Source organism: Pollachius pollachius (assembly GCF_949987615.1).
Source record: "Pollachius pollachius genome assembly, chromosome: 9".
In the NCBI taxonomy this organism is placed as follows: Eukaryota; Metazoa; Chordata; class Actinopteri; order Gadiformes; family Gadidae; genus Pollachius; species Pollachius pollachius.
This window is the reverse complement of record NC_136942.1, coordinates 384,283-403,561: the sequence shown is the minus strand read 5'-3', so window position 1 is coordinate 403,561 and position 19,279 is coordinate 384,283. Positions and strand designations below refer to the sequence as shown.

Sequence of the window (19,279 nt, the reverse complement as noted above, 5' to 3'; positions counted from 1 at the left end):
TCAGTGTCTCTGTTCCTCTCTCGGTATGGCCCAGTTGACTCTGCAGGGCTGGTTCCTCACTCCGCTATCGAGCTTAATAGGTCTGTTGATGGTCCATCATTTCCTGTGATGCTCTGTTCTGCTACATGTTTGAGCAGGAATGATGTGTTTGTGTTCGTCAGACACTTCTAGTCAATCGGCCTTGGCTATTCGTTTCATGTGTTGTAGTGATTGTAGTTGTTGTTGTTGTTGCACAATGTGTTACTTGTGGAAACGTACGTAAATAGCATTTCAACTGACATGGCACAGAACATAATTGCAGTTTATAACATTGAACTTTGCCAAAAACGAAATCTGGTTATATAAAACAGATGGTTTCAGTCTCCATTATGAAATGGTTTCTTCAGTTTGTTTGTTCAAAACCATACATGCATAAGAGGGAAAACCTATAAACATATAATAATGGTATAGGACTTCAGCGCACAGGTGGCTATTATTTTTTACCGGCTACAATCCTGGTCAACAGTGGTGCTGAGCATACCTTCTCCTTGGAACTGGCACATCATTTTAATACATTATAAAGTCGTAGTTTTGCAAGTTAACTTTCATACTTGTTTTGCTCTGTTTGCTGCTGTTTACCCAAGCCCCCACATTATGCCCAGAACACTAAATGACCCGCTGGCCACGCTGGGATATCCAAGGCAGGACTCATATCAACAAAAAACACTCAATGGGCCATAGCTGTTGGACTGCAGCATCAACAAACTACTGAACTACCATGATTAGCTTGCTCATTGTAGCTAGAGTCAGTGCTTTTCACATTGATTGTAATCTGTATAATTGATGTGCGTCAAAGGCGGCCAAATCCCAAATAAAGCTTTTCCACTGGAGCATTCATAGGGAATGTCAATGTATTCATTGCACATTCAAGTATTTCAAAACATTCCTATTCTGAAAAGTTGTGTAGGGAATAATGTAAAATGGACTGACTTCTACTTTAATCCTTTCTACATATTTTATATGTACCTCATTTTTAATATAGATATTATGGATACTCATAAGCCTCAGGTTGGGCTACTGTTACCCAAAATAGATGGTCACAATGGAATGAAGTCACTTAGCATTAATGGGTTTCTCACAGACACCACAAGCCCTGAAAGGCACTTACAATCAATTTAGCGCCTGCGTCACAGCTAAAGGACCAAAATAACTGTAATCAATTGAAACCCACATATGGCCCTCACTCTCTCCCATTCTCTCACTGAGCCCATCCACCCATCCCCCGCTTCTCCTTTCGGATCACGGTCTGTGAACACAGAAAATATTCTGATTGGCTGATGCTTCCTCTCTAGCTTTTACTCTATTGGCTGATGCAGAGGTTGGGTTACTATGAGGAATAATTCTCTGAATGTACAGCTATATAGCACCATTTTTTTTCAGCTTATGACATCTTCCGTTTAAGATTGACCTGTGTTAGGATTAGTGGTACATGTATTAATTGTACATCATTGATACAAGGCTAAGATTAGTTTGTGGTTAGGTTTATGTACAGAAATGTTCCATAAAACACATTTTCATAGGATGAGAAATAGGGTTACTTCCGCTGTCAATGAGCATGTGCACCTTATTCCAGTTTCCAATTTAAAAGAAAAACAAACAACAACTAAGAACATCAGTCTATGTGGAGACGTAGACACAGTTTTATTATTCTATGCAAGACAGGTTGCCAAGACAATAGATAGATGTAGCCTGCCTCCAATAATTTATTCTCCAACTACAGGTCAAATAATGTGGTTTGAAGAGAGCGTCTAAGCCCTGCTACTGATTAAAAAGATCCTTACTTCCTCGCATACTCAAGTGTGTGTGTGTATGTGTATATATATATATATATATATATATATATATATATATATATATATATATATATATAATAATTAATGGCCAAATCACATTAACACCATTATTATATATAATTCAGGTTTAGAATCAAGAATCATTTTCGGAGTATATTCCTGTGAATCCGGTTGTTTCGAGCACCTTTGAGCCACTGTATACTTGCATACTAGCGTGTCCAAATGTGTTGAGAAAGTCTAGTTTTGGTGTTATCCCAATGATCTCTCATCATCACGCAAACTAAGATCCCCGTCAAAACTTTGCTGAGGCTGTCACAAAAGAGCATAATCTATTTTATTACGAGGATAGGGTTGGTCTAAAGGTCTGTGATATTCTCTGGGATCTTTTTGATTTGCACCTCGGTTTTCTATTTGATGGGGAGGAAGAGTGAATCAAACCTGTGAACGAAGCAAAGGTGTCTCTGCCTCAGCCATCCACCTTATTTCCACAGCTCTGCTGCATCTTTGAGAGGCGGAGGAGTCTTTCTGGGGAAATGCACACAAATGGGTTTTCCAAGGTTGATTGTGAATAGGAGCACCAAGGAGGAGATGGCAAATCAATGGTTGACAACAAACATGACGGAAGCGTAGTGTTTTGGGTGCCTCTTAGCTGCAGAGCTGCATAATTGGTTTTCATTTCTGTGCTGACTTTATCGACTTTCCTCTTTTGGTACATGGCTCACCACCACAATATAGTAGTTATTAATGTGTTTTGGGAAAATATGTTGACTGGCTGCAATAATTAACTTTTAAAGTGACAAGGAGAGGCACAGATTAACTGGGAAGAAGAATTCAGGCTTCATGGTGCTAGGCAAGTTTAGCTTGTAGGTCCTGGCTGAGCCTGTCAAGACATTATCCTCCATCTCTGGCTGTTTGATGGTTCATCTCACCTTTAGCTGAGGAAGTCACATTTGGTTAGGTGCGTGCATATGTCTCCGTAAGTATCTATAATTTAAACACATTAATATAAGGCGTGTGTGTGTTTGTGTTTATAGAGGACGTGCATTCCAGGTGCCTGGGGACATGATTGGTGCTCAGTCAAAATGGCCATTTGATGGAAGCCAAACAGCACTATGACGCAGAGCAGCTGCCTCTGTTGCCAAGGCAACCCTGGTGTAAGAGAGCCAAAACGGGTTGGGATCGTGTTTCTGTGGTTACTGCCGACTACAGATATTTTGGTCTTCCAACTTCAGATAGTTGTGGAACGTTGTCAAACTAAAGAGCGCTTTATTCCAGATGATTCCAGAGAATCCGAAAGGGCAGTCCCCCATGGAATTCTTATCCTAGCATAACTACCCCTATAGATGATAATACAAGTTGAAAACACACCTCAACATTAAGTTGTTTAATGGTTTTGTCTTCATCCAAACCATATTTTTTTATGTGGGACATTATGACTTGAGAAAATCTATACCCATTATCTGGGTAATGAGGTGGTTCAATTCACATGAGGGAAACCATACCACACTGTTATGAAATGTTGGACCGTTCTGAATTGCATCACATAATTAGTTTTTCCTTTTTTGGAAGCAAATTTATATCGAGGCAAAAAGCAACATCTTAAGTAGGAATGCTGCTTATTGTTGGTTCAGCATTTGAACATTACTCAACTGTTGAAATCAAATCGTCTATCCCTCAGTCTGTTGATTGATAGTAAATGTGCAACGAGTTTGTAATTTTGAATGAAACATACTGTATACATTTTGCCATTAAACACAGGGGTATGGGAAGCCATGCATGGGATTTATCCTAACTACTTTGTCAAGCTTTGCCCCAACCGACGGCAGCTATAAAAATCTAGTATTAATACAGTAATTACAGCCGACCGTACCATTTCACATTTAAGCTGTGGGATGGCATCTTTTGTTGTTTCATAACAAGCCAACTGAATCATCTACGATGATAAGTCACACTGTACTGTCAGCTAAACCAAGCCAAGCGGTACCAGACAAAATCTATTCAAAACAATTGCTTTTAATGCCAGACATCATCTGGCTTTTTTATACTTGAACCAACGGTATCCTTATTTGACAAACAGCGGCTTCTGTCTGCCATCCCTCCAGAACTTGGGTGCTGCCGGGTCCTCACTCGGTTATGATGGTATCAAGAAACTGTGTTTTTAATGGTCCCAATGTACATTTGACTGGCCAACCCAGTTTGGGTGAAATTAAACGACATGGTAATTTTACCCCTTGCCTTTCAATTGGTTAGGCGTGACATTGATATGGTTGAATTGTCTTGCACCATCGCAGAACTTCAAACAGTTTTGTATTTATCATTTATTTATGTGATTTAATCTCAGTGTGTATACCAGTCACCACTTAGTTGGTGTGGTTATAAAGTAATTTCCATAGAATTCTGTCTGGTTTTTTATTTGCTTTATAGAAAGATGGTCAGAGCCAGCTAACTGACCATATAAACAGGCATGTGAGTGGTTTAATCTTGCGCTATTGACACTATGGTGTAGGAGGGAGAGATATTGGGTTGGAGCAGAATGATTTGAATCAGGACTGTATGTCCTTGACTGAATCCAATTGGGGTATTCTATAATGCTCTCAAAATAGTTGCCTTTGGTTACGGGCATCAGGCATGGTCAAACAAACTGCTTTTTTCCTCTATCATTTCTATTGTTCATTTTCTGTTTATGCTCTCCTATAATTTTGTTTTAGCGGTCCAGTATGTAGAATTTACTATAAACTAGTGGTGTGGTAACAGATTCCAACCATTTGAATTTATCTGCAATGTATTTACGTTTCTCAGCACACATTCCTCCTATGGCAGCCATAGTGTTAAACTAAATTCACAGACCTATAATTATTGCTCTGCGTTGTATGCATTGATAATTTATCTCGATAGCAGTCGGCACTACAATCCATTGTTTAATTGCACCGCAGTAGGTGAATAGAGGTTGCTTTAGATAACATGAAGGTGTGAAGTTTCATCATAACGTATTGCCTACTTTCAGTTCGGGAAACGGAAACAACCTAAAAAATGAATGTCTTCAGTACATGGATGTATAAAAATAAAATGCACACCCACTCATTATAATCCCCTTATCCGTGAATAGCCATTTGCAACGCTATTTTATACTTGGATTAAAAAGTGTGTGAAACTCATTATAATTGAATCCTCTGGTAAATACATAGGATATTTTGAAGAAAGGATGGCACATGCTCATCTTCACTGGCATTATGAGGTGTGTCGGAGAGAGTGTTAAGCTTCTAGGACATTGGTCCATGATGCCACGGTATATGTGGATGTGTGGACCTCCGTCAGCCAGTGGTTGATTTTGATGTCCAAGAGGGGAGGTTGAGCTTCATGGACATAGTATAATGCCAGGTGTGTGGTGTATTTCATAAACCTAATCTCTCATTGTTGCACTCCTATACAATGATGGTACTTAAAAAAATCACAAAAGGGTTGTAGTCATGGGGACAACACGCCCCCCCCCCCCCTTCCTAGAACTGTTGAGCCCAAAACGCATTGTTTAAAAATGGGTTCTCTCCAGAGCTGTTCTTGGCTGCTGCAACGTGGTCCGCTCCATGGAAGAGGGCGAGCTGCATACGTAGATGTAATCGACAACACGATTCTGACTTTCATGGGATTATACACTAATTCAACGACAACTTTCTGCCACATGCTACTGTGAAATGAAAATGATGAAACATGTTTTTAAATTCATATGATTCATTCTTTGTGTATTCCATTTGTCACATGCACAAATTTGCATATCATCTTCTTCCGTCTGGTGACCTGGCCTTGTCAAAGTTTGTGGATGAAGAAGGAAGTCCAGTGCTCTGATAATATCATCAGTTAGCTTGGATCTTGTTAAGGAAATGCCTCAATTGGTCACCATCATGTTCCTACGTCATCAGGGCCACATCAAACCTCAGCCTTTTAATTTCACCGTTTCCCTCTCTCTGTCTCTTGCTGCACGACTCTCTCAATGCGTCTTCCCTCGGCTTCTCAACAGACCAAGAATGCCCTGTCCCCAGAGTGAAGTCTCTCTGAAGGACGGACCCCTTGAGACGAGCTGCCTTTAATTCAAGGGGTTGTGTTTGTTTTTTTTTGCAAATTTCTTGTTAAACCGCTTGTCTTCAGCTCCGAATGTATGAAAAGTATAGTTATAAGACTTTCTTTTGCTCTTAATTCTAGTCAAGGTTTACTAAATTCCTGTCTTTTCTTTAGACAGGAATCCTGGCATGCAGTAGTCTCTCGCAAATCATCAAAGGACTACTCTGCCTCCTTAGTCATGCGTCATTATCATCATTGTAAACTGTAATAGGGGGGAAAAATCCATCAATGCTCCAAGCGTAGAACCTACTTAAAATATTTGAAAGAAGGCATATAGCCAGCACCATAGTTAGCACCATAGCTTTCTGCCTAGTAGTACTGCTTGTTTCTTTGAAAGCTAAGCAGGGCTGGCCTAGTCCATTCTTGGATGGAGACAAGTTGGTGACGGTAGAGGTGTTGGTGGGCCAGCAGTGGCTGCTCATCTCTGGCCTACGTTATATCCCCAATGCCCCGGGAAGGAGACGGGCACTAGGTCCTGTCAAAGAAGTCTTTCGGGTTAGATAATAAACCAAGGTCCTGACTCCTGGCTGATCAGTTCCCATGGAACTCATCGTAAAAGTAGGGCTGCAGTCCGGTGTCTTGGCCAAATTCCACAATTCATACCGACATTGGCCCCTATCTTCCCCTACTCTCTCATTGGATTGCATCCTTCCACACCTCTCCAATGGGACAGCCTGTGTGAGGTTAGTATCACCCAGGTGGGTGATACACAATGCCAGTGAATCAAGGAAGACTGAGCGAAAACACTTGTTTGATCAGCAACTGGACATAACGCGAAGGTAGAGACGGCCATGTCCTAGAGATAAAACCGTACTTCTTTATTCTTTAGTTCAGTTTATTTTATTTATTTAGTACATATTATCATCAATGGTGCATGAAGGGAACGAAGCCCAATGGGCTTGTATAAGAGTTCCACCCCTTTCAATAATCACAATCAAATCAGATTTATAAGGCTAACAAATACTCTTTAGAAAATAAGGACACAAAGTAATTAAATAATCAAAGTTAGATGGAAAAACCTCTGATAAATAGCTGTGGTAGATAATAAAAAAATAATCCTTGACGTTTAAACGAGGGAGGGACTTGACCTCAATCAATAACCGTTACCTTTTTGGAAGGTTTCACAGAGAGGTTACTAAGGAAGGCCTTCTAACAGAAGTGAAGTAGCATTGATTTATGACTTTATCAAACAGGTCTTGAGCTTTTATACAGAGCTCAAAAATAATGAAATGTCCTTGTCCAGTTTGAGTTTTTTGTCGTCAGAACCAACATTTGTGAACATCCCAGCGCTCACACGGGTGTGAGTGTGGCTCTTGAGTTCCATCTATCTGGAGGGCTGAGTGACCTCTATTTTGGCTCTGCCAATGACCGGCTCTCCTGCCGTGGGACAAACAGAGACCGGGGGGCCTTATGGGTGTATTCCACTAAAGAGGAGCAGGATCAGTGTATACAAGCCGTCCCTGGGCTCTGGCCTTGAGTGAAGACATGAAGAACTGCCGGGGGTGAACTTTTGTCGCCAGCAATTCTTGCATGTTGTTGATTCTGCGTTGCACTACCTTTTATATTGCTTTTTAGCATTCGTGACCTGTTGTGTATCCAGATGGATTAAAGAGAGCCTCGGATTTGGCATTAAGTCTGAGCAAAGTATTACAAACTAGTTAACATTGCACGAAAGGATCTTATAATTTAATGTAAAGACTAACCGAGGTGACATCCACATTTCTATAGAAACATAAAGGAAAGAAAATAAGGAAAGGGGAAACTGAAGCAGACTGGTGCTTAAGACAAGCACCATCACAGCCATGACTGGGAATAATAAAACATACTTTAACGGTAATTAATCATTAACTATAGTAATGCAACCGAGGAGGCCCCCCATGGAGGCACTCTGTGAGGAACAGATCTCTTGCTGTAAGGAACAGATACGTTGGTGGTGATTTGTTATGTTGTTTACAAGCCCAGCACTACTGTGCTTGGATCTGACAAAAAGCCAGTAACAAAGAAGTTTTCTCACTGTGCCACCAAGCCTTCAATTTCGTTTGAATATTTGCATGTGCAACATGCAGCCCTCTGATGAACAACAGGAATAGATTCATATCAAATGAATAACACATTTTGTGCGCTGCCGCGTAAATAAAACATGGATTGTGAATTCGAGATTCAAATCTTTGCGACTGCTTTATCAGACTGCGAGCCACACTGTGCCCGAAAGCTTCCCGAGGTGGGGCACTATTGTAGAACATTAAGGCCGTTCAGTTTTGGCAGACTGAACCTGTAGGTCATTACTGAGAGGACTCCTTCATGGCTCTGCTGTCGGGGCATTGAGCGGTTGTCATGGTTACCTTTTCAGGAAGAGGCCCAGAAGCCCCTCCTCCCCCAGAACCTCCCCCATCTCATTAAATCCTCAGATATTGATTGGCATTGCTCTGACCCAAGCCCCCCCCACCCCCCCTCCTTTATTCCGTTACTAGAGAGAAAGCTGTGCAACGACGTTCCACAATCACACAGGCCTTGCCGTCACTCAAAGTGCATCAGCCAATCCGTGGCCAGGCTGTGGGCGTGTCCCGGCCGAGGGCTTCTGGTGGTGGGGGGTTGGAGGGGAGGAGCTGGGACAGGGAGATGAGAATACACAAAACGTTGTTTGTACATCCAAGCGAAACCACACGCGAGATGGTTGGCTGCTGAGCGCCGCTCCAGCCTGAAGCCAGCAGCCGGTGCGGGGAGGTGTGTGAGGTGGCCGGCCGGCTCGGAGACGGGGGGGGTCTGGTGAGGTAGTGGATGGAGGGTGAGCTTCACTGAGGCTGGTCTGTCAGAGGGTAACACGTAATGTGTCTGTGAGTGTGTGTGTGTGTTAACTGACGGGCTGTGTTAGTGATGGTGTGTGGGGTGTTGGAGACTGTGTGTGTGTGTGTGTGTGTGTGTGTGTGTGTGTGTGTAGTCTCCCTAACCTTAGCTTGTAAAAGAGTATATATTAATCTTGTGTGTGTGTGTGTCAGAGTTGGTTGTATGGGTTGGTGTGTATTAGAGGGTGTGTGTGTGTGGCCTTTGTTTTTGTGCGGCAGGTGGCTTGTGCATTCATGTTGTTATTCATCAAGTCAATGGTTTGTGGTGTGTGGGTGTTTTAGGTCATAGTTCAATGTTTGTAAGGGAGAATATGCAGCCTTTACAGTGTGTGTTTTATTAATTCAGTGTGTTGGTTTACTTAGCGTTTATGTCTTTGTGTACTAATGGTATTAGGGCGTACCTGATGTACAAATAAAATGTAATCTATATTTGATTTACTATTTCATTGGAATTATGTTGGCTATAAAAACAAGCATAAAATGTATATTTTATTTTACTGGAAAATTCATGCTTTTATTATTTATATTGCAGTTTTGGCATTGCATTGATCAGGGATGATCTGGCATCAGATTGAGTTGGACTATCTTACTGGATCCTTTACCATGCAGGGAGGTCACCATGAACACAGGGCTGAGGGTGTGTGGGCCGTTCTTCGTTTCCTAAAGACCTTGTTGATACACAGATGCTGCACTTGTTAGTAGTGGTACTCACACACTTTTAAAGTGTCTGCGTGTGTAAACACTTACAGTACACGTCTAAAACAAACACATATAAACACACCTCACAGCTGTTATTCCTTACCTCACACGCAGGTTGGATGTGTTCATTTCCCACACTGCGGGGGAGTTCAGGGCTGGTCCTTCATCCCTGATACACTCTAATGAGGCCATTAATCTACCGGCCATACAATCAAGGGCCAAGGTGTGCACATGTGTATCTATTGTGAATGTTGTGGATGCCAAATCAGTCCATAATGGCGTCCAAAAGTGGCTATAGTTTTGAGTTATGAAGGGTTGTAGTCAAATTTGTGACAATTGTACTGGTGCATTGACAATTTATGTAGAGCTATATAGCCATGCTGATTAGTGTCAACGCAGTAGTGTTTCTGATGCAGGAGCTAAGACGGAGAGTTTTTCAAGAGTTTTATTCACAAGCCACGCGTAATACATTATGACCAGAGCTTTACAAAAACATCCTGTTTGAGGAGGTTGCTTCATGTTGAAATTGTTTGTGATCCATCTATATATGTATGGAATACTGTGTTTTATCATTCTGATCAACATTGTATGGAATAGTGTTTTATCATTCAGATCAGCCTTGTATGGAACAGTGTTTTATCATTCAGATCAGCCTTGTATGGAACAGTGTTTTATCATTCAGATCAGCCTTGTATGGAACAGTGTTTTATCATTCAGATCAGCCTTGTATGGAACAGTGTTTTATCATTCAGATCAGCCTTGTATGGAACAGTGTTTTATCATTCAGATCAGCCTTGTATGGAACAGTGTATTATCATTCAGATCAGCCTTGTATGGAACAGTGTTTTATCATTCAGATCAGCCTTGTATGGAACAGTGTTTTATCATTCAGATCAGCCTTGTATGGAACAGTGTTTTATCATTCAGATCAGCCTTGTATGGAACAGTGTTTTATCATTCAGATCAGCGGTGTCCTTCTCAGTAAAGGTCTTGTCTCCTAGCTCGGGGTGACCTTTAGGCCGTGTGCATGTGGAGGAGGGCTTCACTGGGCCCTACAGATGATCTCAGACTCAGAGGCATTTATCACAAACACTCAATCGGTTTGAAGCCTAAACGGCGGCCAGGTATTTTAGAAAAGTATCTTATATGGTGTGTAGTCTCAGTGTATTGTATACTGAAGTTCTAACCTTATTTCCATTCTTTATTTTGTCCTAGTCAGTCTCTCTTTGGGCTCTCTTATCTAATCGGTCCGTCCCCGTGGTCCGTGTGGTGATGGATAGTGGGGGACCATGGCTCGGTTGGATCGCTCTGTGGTCCTGGTTCACAGTAGTGGGAGTTCACTGAAACAAGCCTCTTTCGTGTAGTCTTTTAGAAACCCCTTCGATTATCAGAACAGAACTCGACACGTAACAGATGGTTTGCTTTGGCGGTCGCCCTTCCAATTGGCATCTAACCCTTGTGAGTGTGTGGGCCTGGGCTCCAGATAAAAATATCCACCGAAAAACATGTCTTATGCAATGCATGAGAGGAGGAGATCGCTCTCTCTGTGCTGGGATTATTTACATCCCCTAGAACCGTATTACCATATAGTAAACATATTTACACCGTGTAAGCTCGACGGTTGGGAGACATTATGCGCAAAAGATGTTCAAATGTTGTCATCCAAAAGTAACATTGATATAAATCTTTTTTTTGCACTATTTTACATTATTTTACCCATATTTTACCCATTTATCCTAATCTGACCAGTAGATGACTCTACTAGGTTGTTATACTGTATATATATACTGAATGCCATTAATGACTCAAGTCAGTGTCCCATTGACGTACAGACACAAGTGGTCTCTTTGGTTGAGAGGGCTCTGTGTGTGTGTGTGTGTGTGTGTGTGTGTGTGTGTGTGTGTGGAAGGCCGCCTGCAGTAATCTGGGTGTCCGTGACACAATGATTATTTGTGTTCATCCTGCAACATTTCAAAGGAAGCTGAATAGTGGCCCAGCTGTTGAGTTTTACTGTTCCTTTCTTCTTGGACACTGTCCTGACGATGATTAGACATTAAAATGTGTATTGAAATGATACTGTGCTAACGCTTTGATTCTTCTTCCTGTCTCACTTGCAGTAAGCATGTTTCTCAACACCCTGACGCCCAAGTTCTACGTGGCTTTGACTGGCACCTCATCGCTCATATCAGGACTCATCCTGGTAAGGCCCGCCCTCTTTTCCCCACAGCCGTGCCCCCCTCCCTATATTGCGGGGTACTGGTATCGGTGGAGCTAGTTGTCCACATGGACACCGCCTCTCCCTGCTATTGACGAGGTATCGATAAAGGCTTGGAGAGGATCGTTATTCCATGCAGTCAGCTTTCATTGACTCAGCTCAATAGCATTTGGTGGATTTAGTTTATCTTTCCCTCAATGCAGTCGTTCATTCCTGAAGTCAAACACATCCCTATTCATCACGTCCCGTTAGTACTCTGCATTACACTGCACCAACTCATAGCTGGGGATGCTCCTGGTCTTGAGAGCAGACCGGGCGAGGAACACAAAGTTGCCAGTTCCATTCCCCTGGGGCCTAGGGGAGTGTAGGTGACCCCATTGCTCAGAGCCTGGGGCCCTGGGCCCTGGGGCATGTTGGTGTGGTGCTGTGCTGGTGTCCTACGGGTGTATTGGTTGTGTGGAGGGACCTCTCTGTGTCCATGCTGCTCCAGCGGGCTGTGGTACAGCTCCAGCTGAATGCCTGGGGCTCCTGGCACGCACGCACGCACGCACGCACGCACGCACGCACGCACGCACGCACGCACGCACGCACGCACGCACGCACAGGTTCCCCACAAAAAAACATTTCACACATGTGAGCGCAAACATACACATAGCTTCCCCAAAAACACTTGTGCACACACGGCTTCCCCACAGAAATACTTCACAAACAAACAAACAAACACACTCACACACACACACACAGCTTCCCCACAAAAACATTTCACACACACACAGCTTCCCCACAGAAGCACAAACAGCTTCCCCATTAAAATGAACAAACACGTGGACCATTTGAAAAAGGACTATAATAAAAAACTGAGGTCACATGATCGATGAGCCAATGACCTGACAGCCAATCCAGGATGGGATGGATCATAATCATTCACATCATACAATAAGCAACGGGGACATGTTTATACGATGCAGTGAATACAGTAGAGGAGTGATGGGTCTAGGCAGGGGATGCAGCTGTACAGTAAACTGCATTACAAAGGCTATCGAAAATAATTTTCCCAGGGCTATAGGGAACAGCAAGAAGCATGACTATAAACATATGCTGTATTTGATTATGGAAGTCATTTTTCTCATGGGTGTGGTATTTTATAGAAAATAACCCATTTACAAAGTTAACAAACACAACAAGAAAAGCAGGGATAGTAATTAGACCTGAGAAAACGTTCCATTAATGTGTTTGTTTTGGTGTCTGTCTGTCTGTGTGTCTGTCTGTCTGGCTGCCTGTCTGTCTGTGTGTGTGACCTATCAGATCTTTGAGTGGTGGTACTTCAGGAAGTACGGGACTTCCTTCATTGAGCAGGTGTCCGTGAGCCACCTGCGCCCCCTGCTGGGCGGAGTGGACAGCAGCGCCCCCACCAACCCCACTACCAGTAACGGGGAGGCCGACTCCAGTCGACAGAGTGTGTCCGGTAAGAACACTTAAACATGTCTGACCCCATCGACCCGCGCTGTGGTAGCTGATGTGGCTGAGTAGGGCCTCTCGTACGACTTTAATAATGGACTACGACACATTCTGGCCGCTGAGCTGGCCATGTGAGGAACATTGAGAAGCCAGCCTTCAGCTTTATTGTTTTCCTTGCATTCTTATCACATTACTAGGCTTGTGCAGCAGCAAAATGTGTCGTTCCAGGAGGCGGTTTGTCTCCTGCTGGTCCTTCTCGTGACTTATCAAAGTGTGAAATGTAAACCGAATGCACAACCCACACCATGACAGTGCAACGGGATACTGCAGGGGCGGACTAATCGCTGGACGGATTGGGGACAGGTGTCCATTGATCGGTCAGAATAGCGTGGTTAGAGGACGCCCCAGCAATCAATACATTGTTCAGACACCATCACAAACCCGTGTCTGTTTAAAACCAAATTAGCTTAAAGGGTAAAAAGTACATTTACGTTTCATGTTCTCTTTTATGCGTAGCATTGCACTCTTGACCCCGCCACTGGGAAACTACTGAGATATAGAGATAACACTAATGTGTTTTCAATTCTGTGTGGTTAGAATTAAAACGCATTAATGTTAGGCAATCAATGTATTTATACTCCTTGATGGCGACTGATTTGCGTTAAAAAATCAATTGCTAAAGCCACGGTTTTGTTCTTTACCAACAGTCTGTACCATGTGCCGTAAACAACTGCATTGACTCCACACGACCGCCGGCAACCCCATTTGGTCTAATCCAAGCTATGTCGGGAAAATAAAGAATTTGCCCATTGTGCTGTTTTTATTTAACGTTTAGAAGAGGAGATGGATGTGGGGCTATGGTAATTCCAAAGAAACCCCCAGTCCCCCAGATGTAAAAACATGAGCCTGACTAGATGTAGCCCCATTCCCACACAGAAAGCAGGGTGGGGAGTGAGTCTGGGAGGTAATGGGATAAAAGATCCACGTCAAAGCATGTTATGAAGCGTAAAAGAACCCAATGGGAGTGCGTGTTCTCGCTCTCTCGCTGCTATGATAGTGTGAGGTACATTGCCCCTATAGGAGAGGCAACAGAACAGTTCCACAGATACCTCTGAAGAATACCTAGTCCTTCTGAAGCATCAGCAGGGACTTAATGTCCACGCTATAGCTGACACTGATCCCTCTCTCTCTCTCTCTCTCTCTCTCTCTCTCTCTCTCTCTCTCTCTCTCTCTCTCTCTCTCTCTCTCTCTCTCTCTCTCTCTCTCTCTCTCTCTCTCTCTCTCTCTCTCTCTCACAGAATGTAAAGTGTGGCGAAATCCTCTGAATTTATTTCGGGGCGCAGAGTATAACAGGTGAGTGGCAGCCGAGCTAGAGGGTGTGGCCGTGAAGGCGTGTGAGCCTGGCTGTAGCCAGACCAAGCTCAATCTATGATTGATCCTGGTCTGGGGAAGCTGCTGTCATTTTCTTCATCACAAGAGGCGTGATCAACGGGCCTAGTTCAACTCTGTACGCTGCTCGCCGTCGCTTCCCTGTCGTCATTGTGTTAAACCAGGGGGAAAAGCCAGCTTGGTGATTGGCTCCCTCAAAAGCGTATCGGAAGCAGAAAGAAATGTATTGCTCCTCCCCAGACCCTTCTGCAGGGCGGACTCAAATCGCTGGCAGAATGGGCGGGACTACCCAGTCTACAGGCGTGTGCACGTGGAGGCTTGTGCACGTGCAACCGTTCAGCCTTTGGAGTCTGTGCACAAAGGGTTGTCCCGCCCCCTGCCTCGCCGTCTTTTTCCGGGCTGTCGGAGCGACTCATGCTCGCTCCTTCAGGTCCTCATATCTCTCTCCTCCCTCCGTTACGCGACGGTGGCTGTCCCCGTTACGCCAGCCCCTCTGTCTGTCTGTCTGTCTCTCTCTGTGTCTCTCTCTCTGTGTGTGTCTCTCTCTCTGAATCACTCCATGGTATCCCTCTGGTCTCTTGTTCCGCTCTCTTGTATGACTTTCCTTTTGTCTGTTCTGCTTCTCCTTTCTTCACTTGAACTTTTTCTTCTCTGGCTGACCTTGTTTCTACTCTCCCCTCTTACACGGATTCATTTCTGCTTTTCATGTCGATCTCTGTCTGTCTGTCTGTCTGTCTCTCTCTCTATCACTTTGTCATTTCAAATGTGTTTTTTTCTAGTGTCCACCTCGTGAGCGCATGTCGTATGGTCTGTGAGCACATTTAGATATCGTTAGTGTATACTATGCATACGTGTGTGTGTGTGTGTGTACTCTGTGTATGACGTGTGTGTGTGTGTGTTCCAGGTACACTTGGGTAACGGGCCGGGAGCCCCTCACCTACTACGACATGAACCTCTCGGCTCAGGACCACCAGACGTTCTTTACCTGCGACTCGGACCACCTCAGGCCGGCAGACGCCAGTACGCACACACACGCACACGCACGCACACACACACACTCACTCACTCTCACACACAGAGACACGCACACACTCACTCTCACACACAGAGACACGCACTCACTCTCACACACAGACACGCACACACTCACTCTCACACACAGAAACACGCACACACACTCACTCACTCACTCACTGTCACACAGAGACAGACACACAAAGACACTTACACACACACACACACATAGAGACACATGCACGCACACTCAAGCACATTTGGGGAAGTCAAACCTACAGTTGTGATGTCCACTCCTGACCTGTGTGTGTGTGTGTGTGTGTGTGTGTGTGTGTGTGTGTGTGTGTGTGTGTGTGTGTGTGTGTGTGTGTGTGTGTGTGTGTGTGTGTGTGTGTGTGTGTGTGTGTGTGTGTCCCAGTCATGCAGAAGGCGTGGCGAGAGAGAAACCCACAGGCTCGTATCTCGGCTGCACATGAAGCCCTGGAGCTGGAGGAGTAAGTACTACTGTCTCTCTCTCTCACATCCCGTACTGTCATTGAGTACTACTGTCTCTCTCTCTCACATCCCGTACTGTCATTAAGTTCTACTGTCTCTCTCTCTCACATCCCTTACTGTCATTAAGTACTACTGTCTCTCTCTCTCACATCCCTTACTGTCATTATGTACTACTGTCTCTCTCTCTCACATCCCGTACTGTCATTAAGTACTACTGTCTCTCTCTCTCACATCCTGTACTGTCATTAAGTACTACTGTCTCTCTCTCTCACATCCCTTACTGTCATTAAGTTCTACTGTCTCTCTCACATCTCGTACTGTCATTAAGTACTACTGTCTCTCTCTCTCACATCCCGTACTGTCATTAAGTACTACAGTCTCTCTCTCTCACATCCCGTACTGTCATTAAGTACTACTGTCTCTCTCTCTCACATCCCGTACTGTCATTAAGTACTACAGTCTCTCTCTCTCACATCCCGTACTGTCATTAAGTACTACTGTCTCTCTCTCACATCCCGTACTGTCATTAAGTACTACTGTCTCTCTCTCTCACATCCCGTACTGTCATTGAGTTCTACTGTCTCTCTCACATCCCGTAATGTCATTAAGTTCTACTGTCTCTCTCTCACATCCCGTACTGTCATTAAGTTCTACTGTCTCTCTCTCTCACATCCCGTACTGTCATTGAGTTCTACTGTCTCTCTCTCTCACATCCCGTACTGTCATTGAGTTCTACTGTCTCTCTCTCTCACATCCCATACTGTCATTAAGTACTACTGTCTGTCTCACATCCCATACTGTCATTAAGTTATACTGTCTCTCTCACATCCCGTACTGTCAATGAGTTCTACTGTCTCTCTCGCATCCCGTACTGTCATTAAGTTCTACTGTCTCTCTCACATCCCGTACTGTCATTGAGTTCTACTGTCTGTCTCACATCCCGTACTGTCATTGAGTTCTACTGTCTCTCTCACATCCCATACTGTCATTGAGTTCTACTGTCTCTCTCACATCCCGTACTGTCATTAAGTTCTACTGTCTCTCTCACATCCCGTACTGTCATTAAGTTCTACTGTCTCTCTCACATCCCGTAATGTCATTAAGTTCTACTGTCTCTCTCTCTCACATCCCGTACTGTCATTAAGTTCTACTGTCTATCTCACATCCCGTAATGTCATTAAGTTCTACTGTCTCTCTCTCACATCCCGTACTGTCATTAAGTTCTACTGTCTCTCTCACATCCCGTAATGTCATTAAGTTCTACTGTCTCTCTCTCTCACATCCCGTACTGTCATTAAGTTCTACTGTCTCTCTCTCACATCCCGTACTGTCTTCCATTCAGAACCACAGCGGTCCACATCTGGTTGAGACACACTTCCACTAGCGGATTATCCGTTTGTTTTGTCTTCTAAGTACCATAATGCTAATGGTTGACCTTAGCATTCTTTAGCGTGGCGGTGTCGACTTTAACTGTAGTACACTGATGCATTGTGAAGCTTCCCAGGGCCCTGCTGGTGTTTAGGTCAGCAGAATGCATACGGGATTAATTAGCCCATCCTTTGCCTTTCCTGTACGAGATAAGTGTATACAGAGGATAATTAATTACTTTGCCCACGATGGCTAAACCCTGACGTCTAACGGGAAAGCGACACGCAAATGATGTGATTGGAGGATGTTTTAGTAGGCGGTCGATAGCTGCCATATATAAAGTGTGTTTGGGGTCGGGGACACACTTCCCCTCTCTTAAGACACACTTTTCTTAAGCGTGTTTTAAGATTGCAATTTTTATTTTCAGTTGCTTTCTATCCATCCTAATCTTTCTCTCCTGCTGCCCCTTTTGGCTCTGCCTTCCTCACATCTCCTCCCCTTCCTCCTCCTCCCCCTCCTCCTCCTCCTGCTCCTCCTCTTACTCCTCCCCCTCCTCTTCCTCCTCCCCCTCCCCCCTCCTCCTCCTCCTCCTCCTCCTCCTGCTCCTCCTCCTCCTCCCCTTCCTCCTCCTCCTCTTACTCCTCCCCCTCCTCTTCCTCTTCTTCCTCCCCCTCCCCCCCTCCTGCTCCTCCTCCTCCTCCTCCCCCCCAGCTGTGCCACTGCCTTCATCCTCCTGGCTGAGGAGGAGTCTACTACCATCATGGAGGCGGAGCGTCTGTTCAAGCAGGCGCTGAAGGCCGGGGAGAGCTGCTACCGCCGAAGCCACCAGCTGCAGCACCACAGCACCCAGTACGAAGCCCAGCACAGTGAGTACACACACACACACACACACACACACACACACACACACACACACACACACACCCAGTACGAAGCCCAGCACAGTGAGTACACACACACACGCACACACACACACACACACACACACACACACACACACACACACACACACACACACACCCAGTACGAAGCCCAGCACAGTGAGTACACACACACACGCACACACACACACACACACACACACACACACACACACACACACACCCAGTACGAAGCCCAGCACAGTGAGTACACACACACACGCACACACACACACACACACACACACACACACACACACACACACACACACCCAGTACGAAGCCCAGCACAGTGAGTACACACACACACACACACACACACACACACACACACACACACACACACACACACACACACACACACACACACACACACACACACACACACACACAGTACGAAGCCCAGCACAGTGAGTGTACAAACAGACAGACACACACACACACACACACACACACACACAGTACGAAGCCCAGCACAGTGAGTGTACACGCACACACACACAGACAGACAGACAGACACACACAGGGTCTGGTTAGACAGCTGAACATCATCATATCCTTATCCATTACATATTTTTATCATTTACAACAGACTCAGGAAAGAAAAGCAATTAACTTGGCCCATAACATGTGGGTGACCCTTGATATCTAACCCATACACACACACGCTAGTAATTCTGTAAATGTTCTGGATTATCTGAATATTGACGTGCTCTATAAAGTTTGAGAAGTGCTTTTTTCACCGTTCATTAAGTATGTGTTTGTGTGTGTGTGTGTGGGCAGGAAGGGACACCAACGTATTGGTGTACATAAAGAGGAGACTTGCCATGTGTTCCCGGAAGTTGGGGAGAACACGAGAAGCAGCCAAGATGATGAGAGATGTAGGAGCCCTCACTGTAACACTCTCACTGTTCATTATACCTCTGTTTCACA

At 44.5% G+C, this 19,279-nt stretch overlaps 1 protein-coding gene across 4 annotated transcripts in view; it reads left to right on the top strand.

Annotated features, from left to right (window-relative positions):
• Positions 1-19,279, top strand: part of LOC307080104 (suppressor of tumorigenicity 7 protein homolog) — a 32,408-nt gene that overhangs the window by 7,022 nt on the left and 6,107 nt on the right. For all 4 annotated transcript variants that reach the window (XM_079742719.1, XM_079742718.1, XM_079742717.1 and 1 more), the window contains exons 3-9: positions 11,605-11,687; positions 13,008-13,167; positions 14,459-14,513; positions 15,454-15,569; positions 15,982-16,057; positions 18,138-18,292; positions 19,130-19,227. In XM_079742719.1, the coding sequence (XP_079598845.1) occupies positions 11,605-11,687; positions 13,008-13,167; positions 14,459-14,513; positions 15,454-15,569; positions 15,982-16,057; positions 18,138-18,292; positions 19,130-19,227 (743 nt within the window). The remainder of the gene's footprint in view (positions 1-11,604; positions 11,688-13,007; positions 13,168-14,458; positions 14,514-15,453; positions 15,570-15,981; positions 16,058-18,137; positions 18,293-19,129; positions 19,228-19,279) is intronic.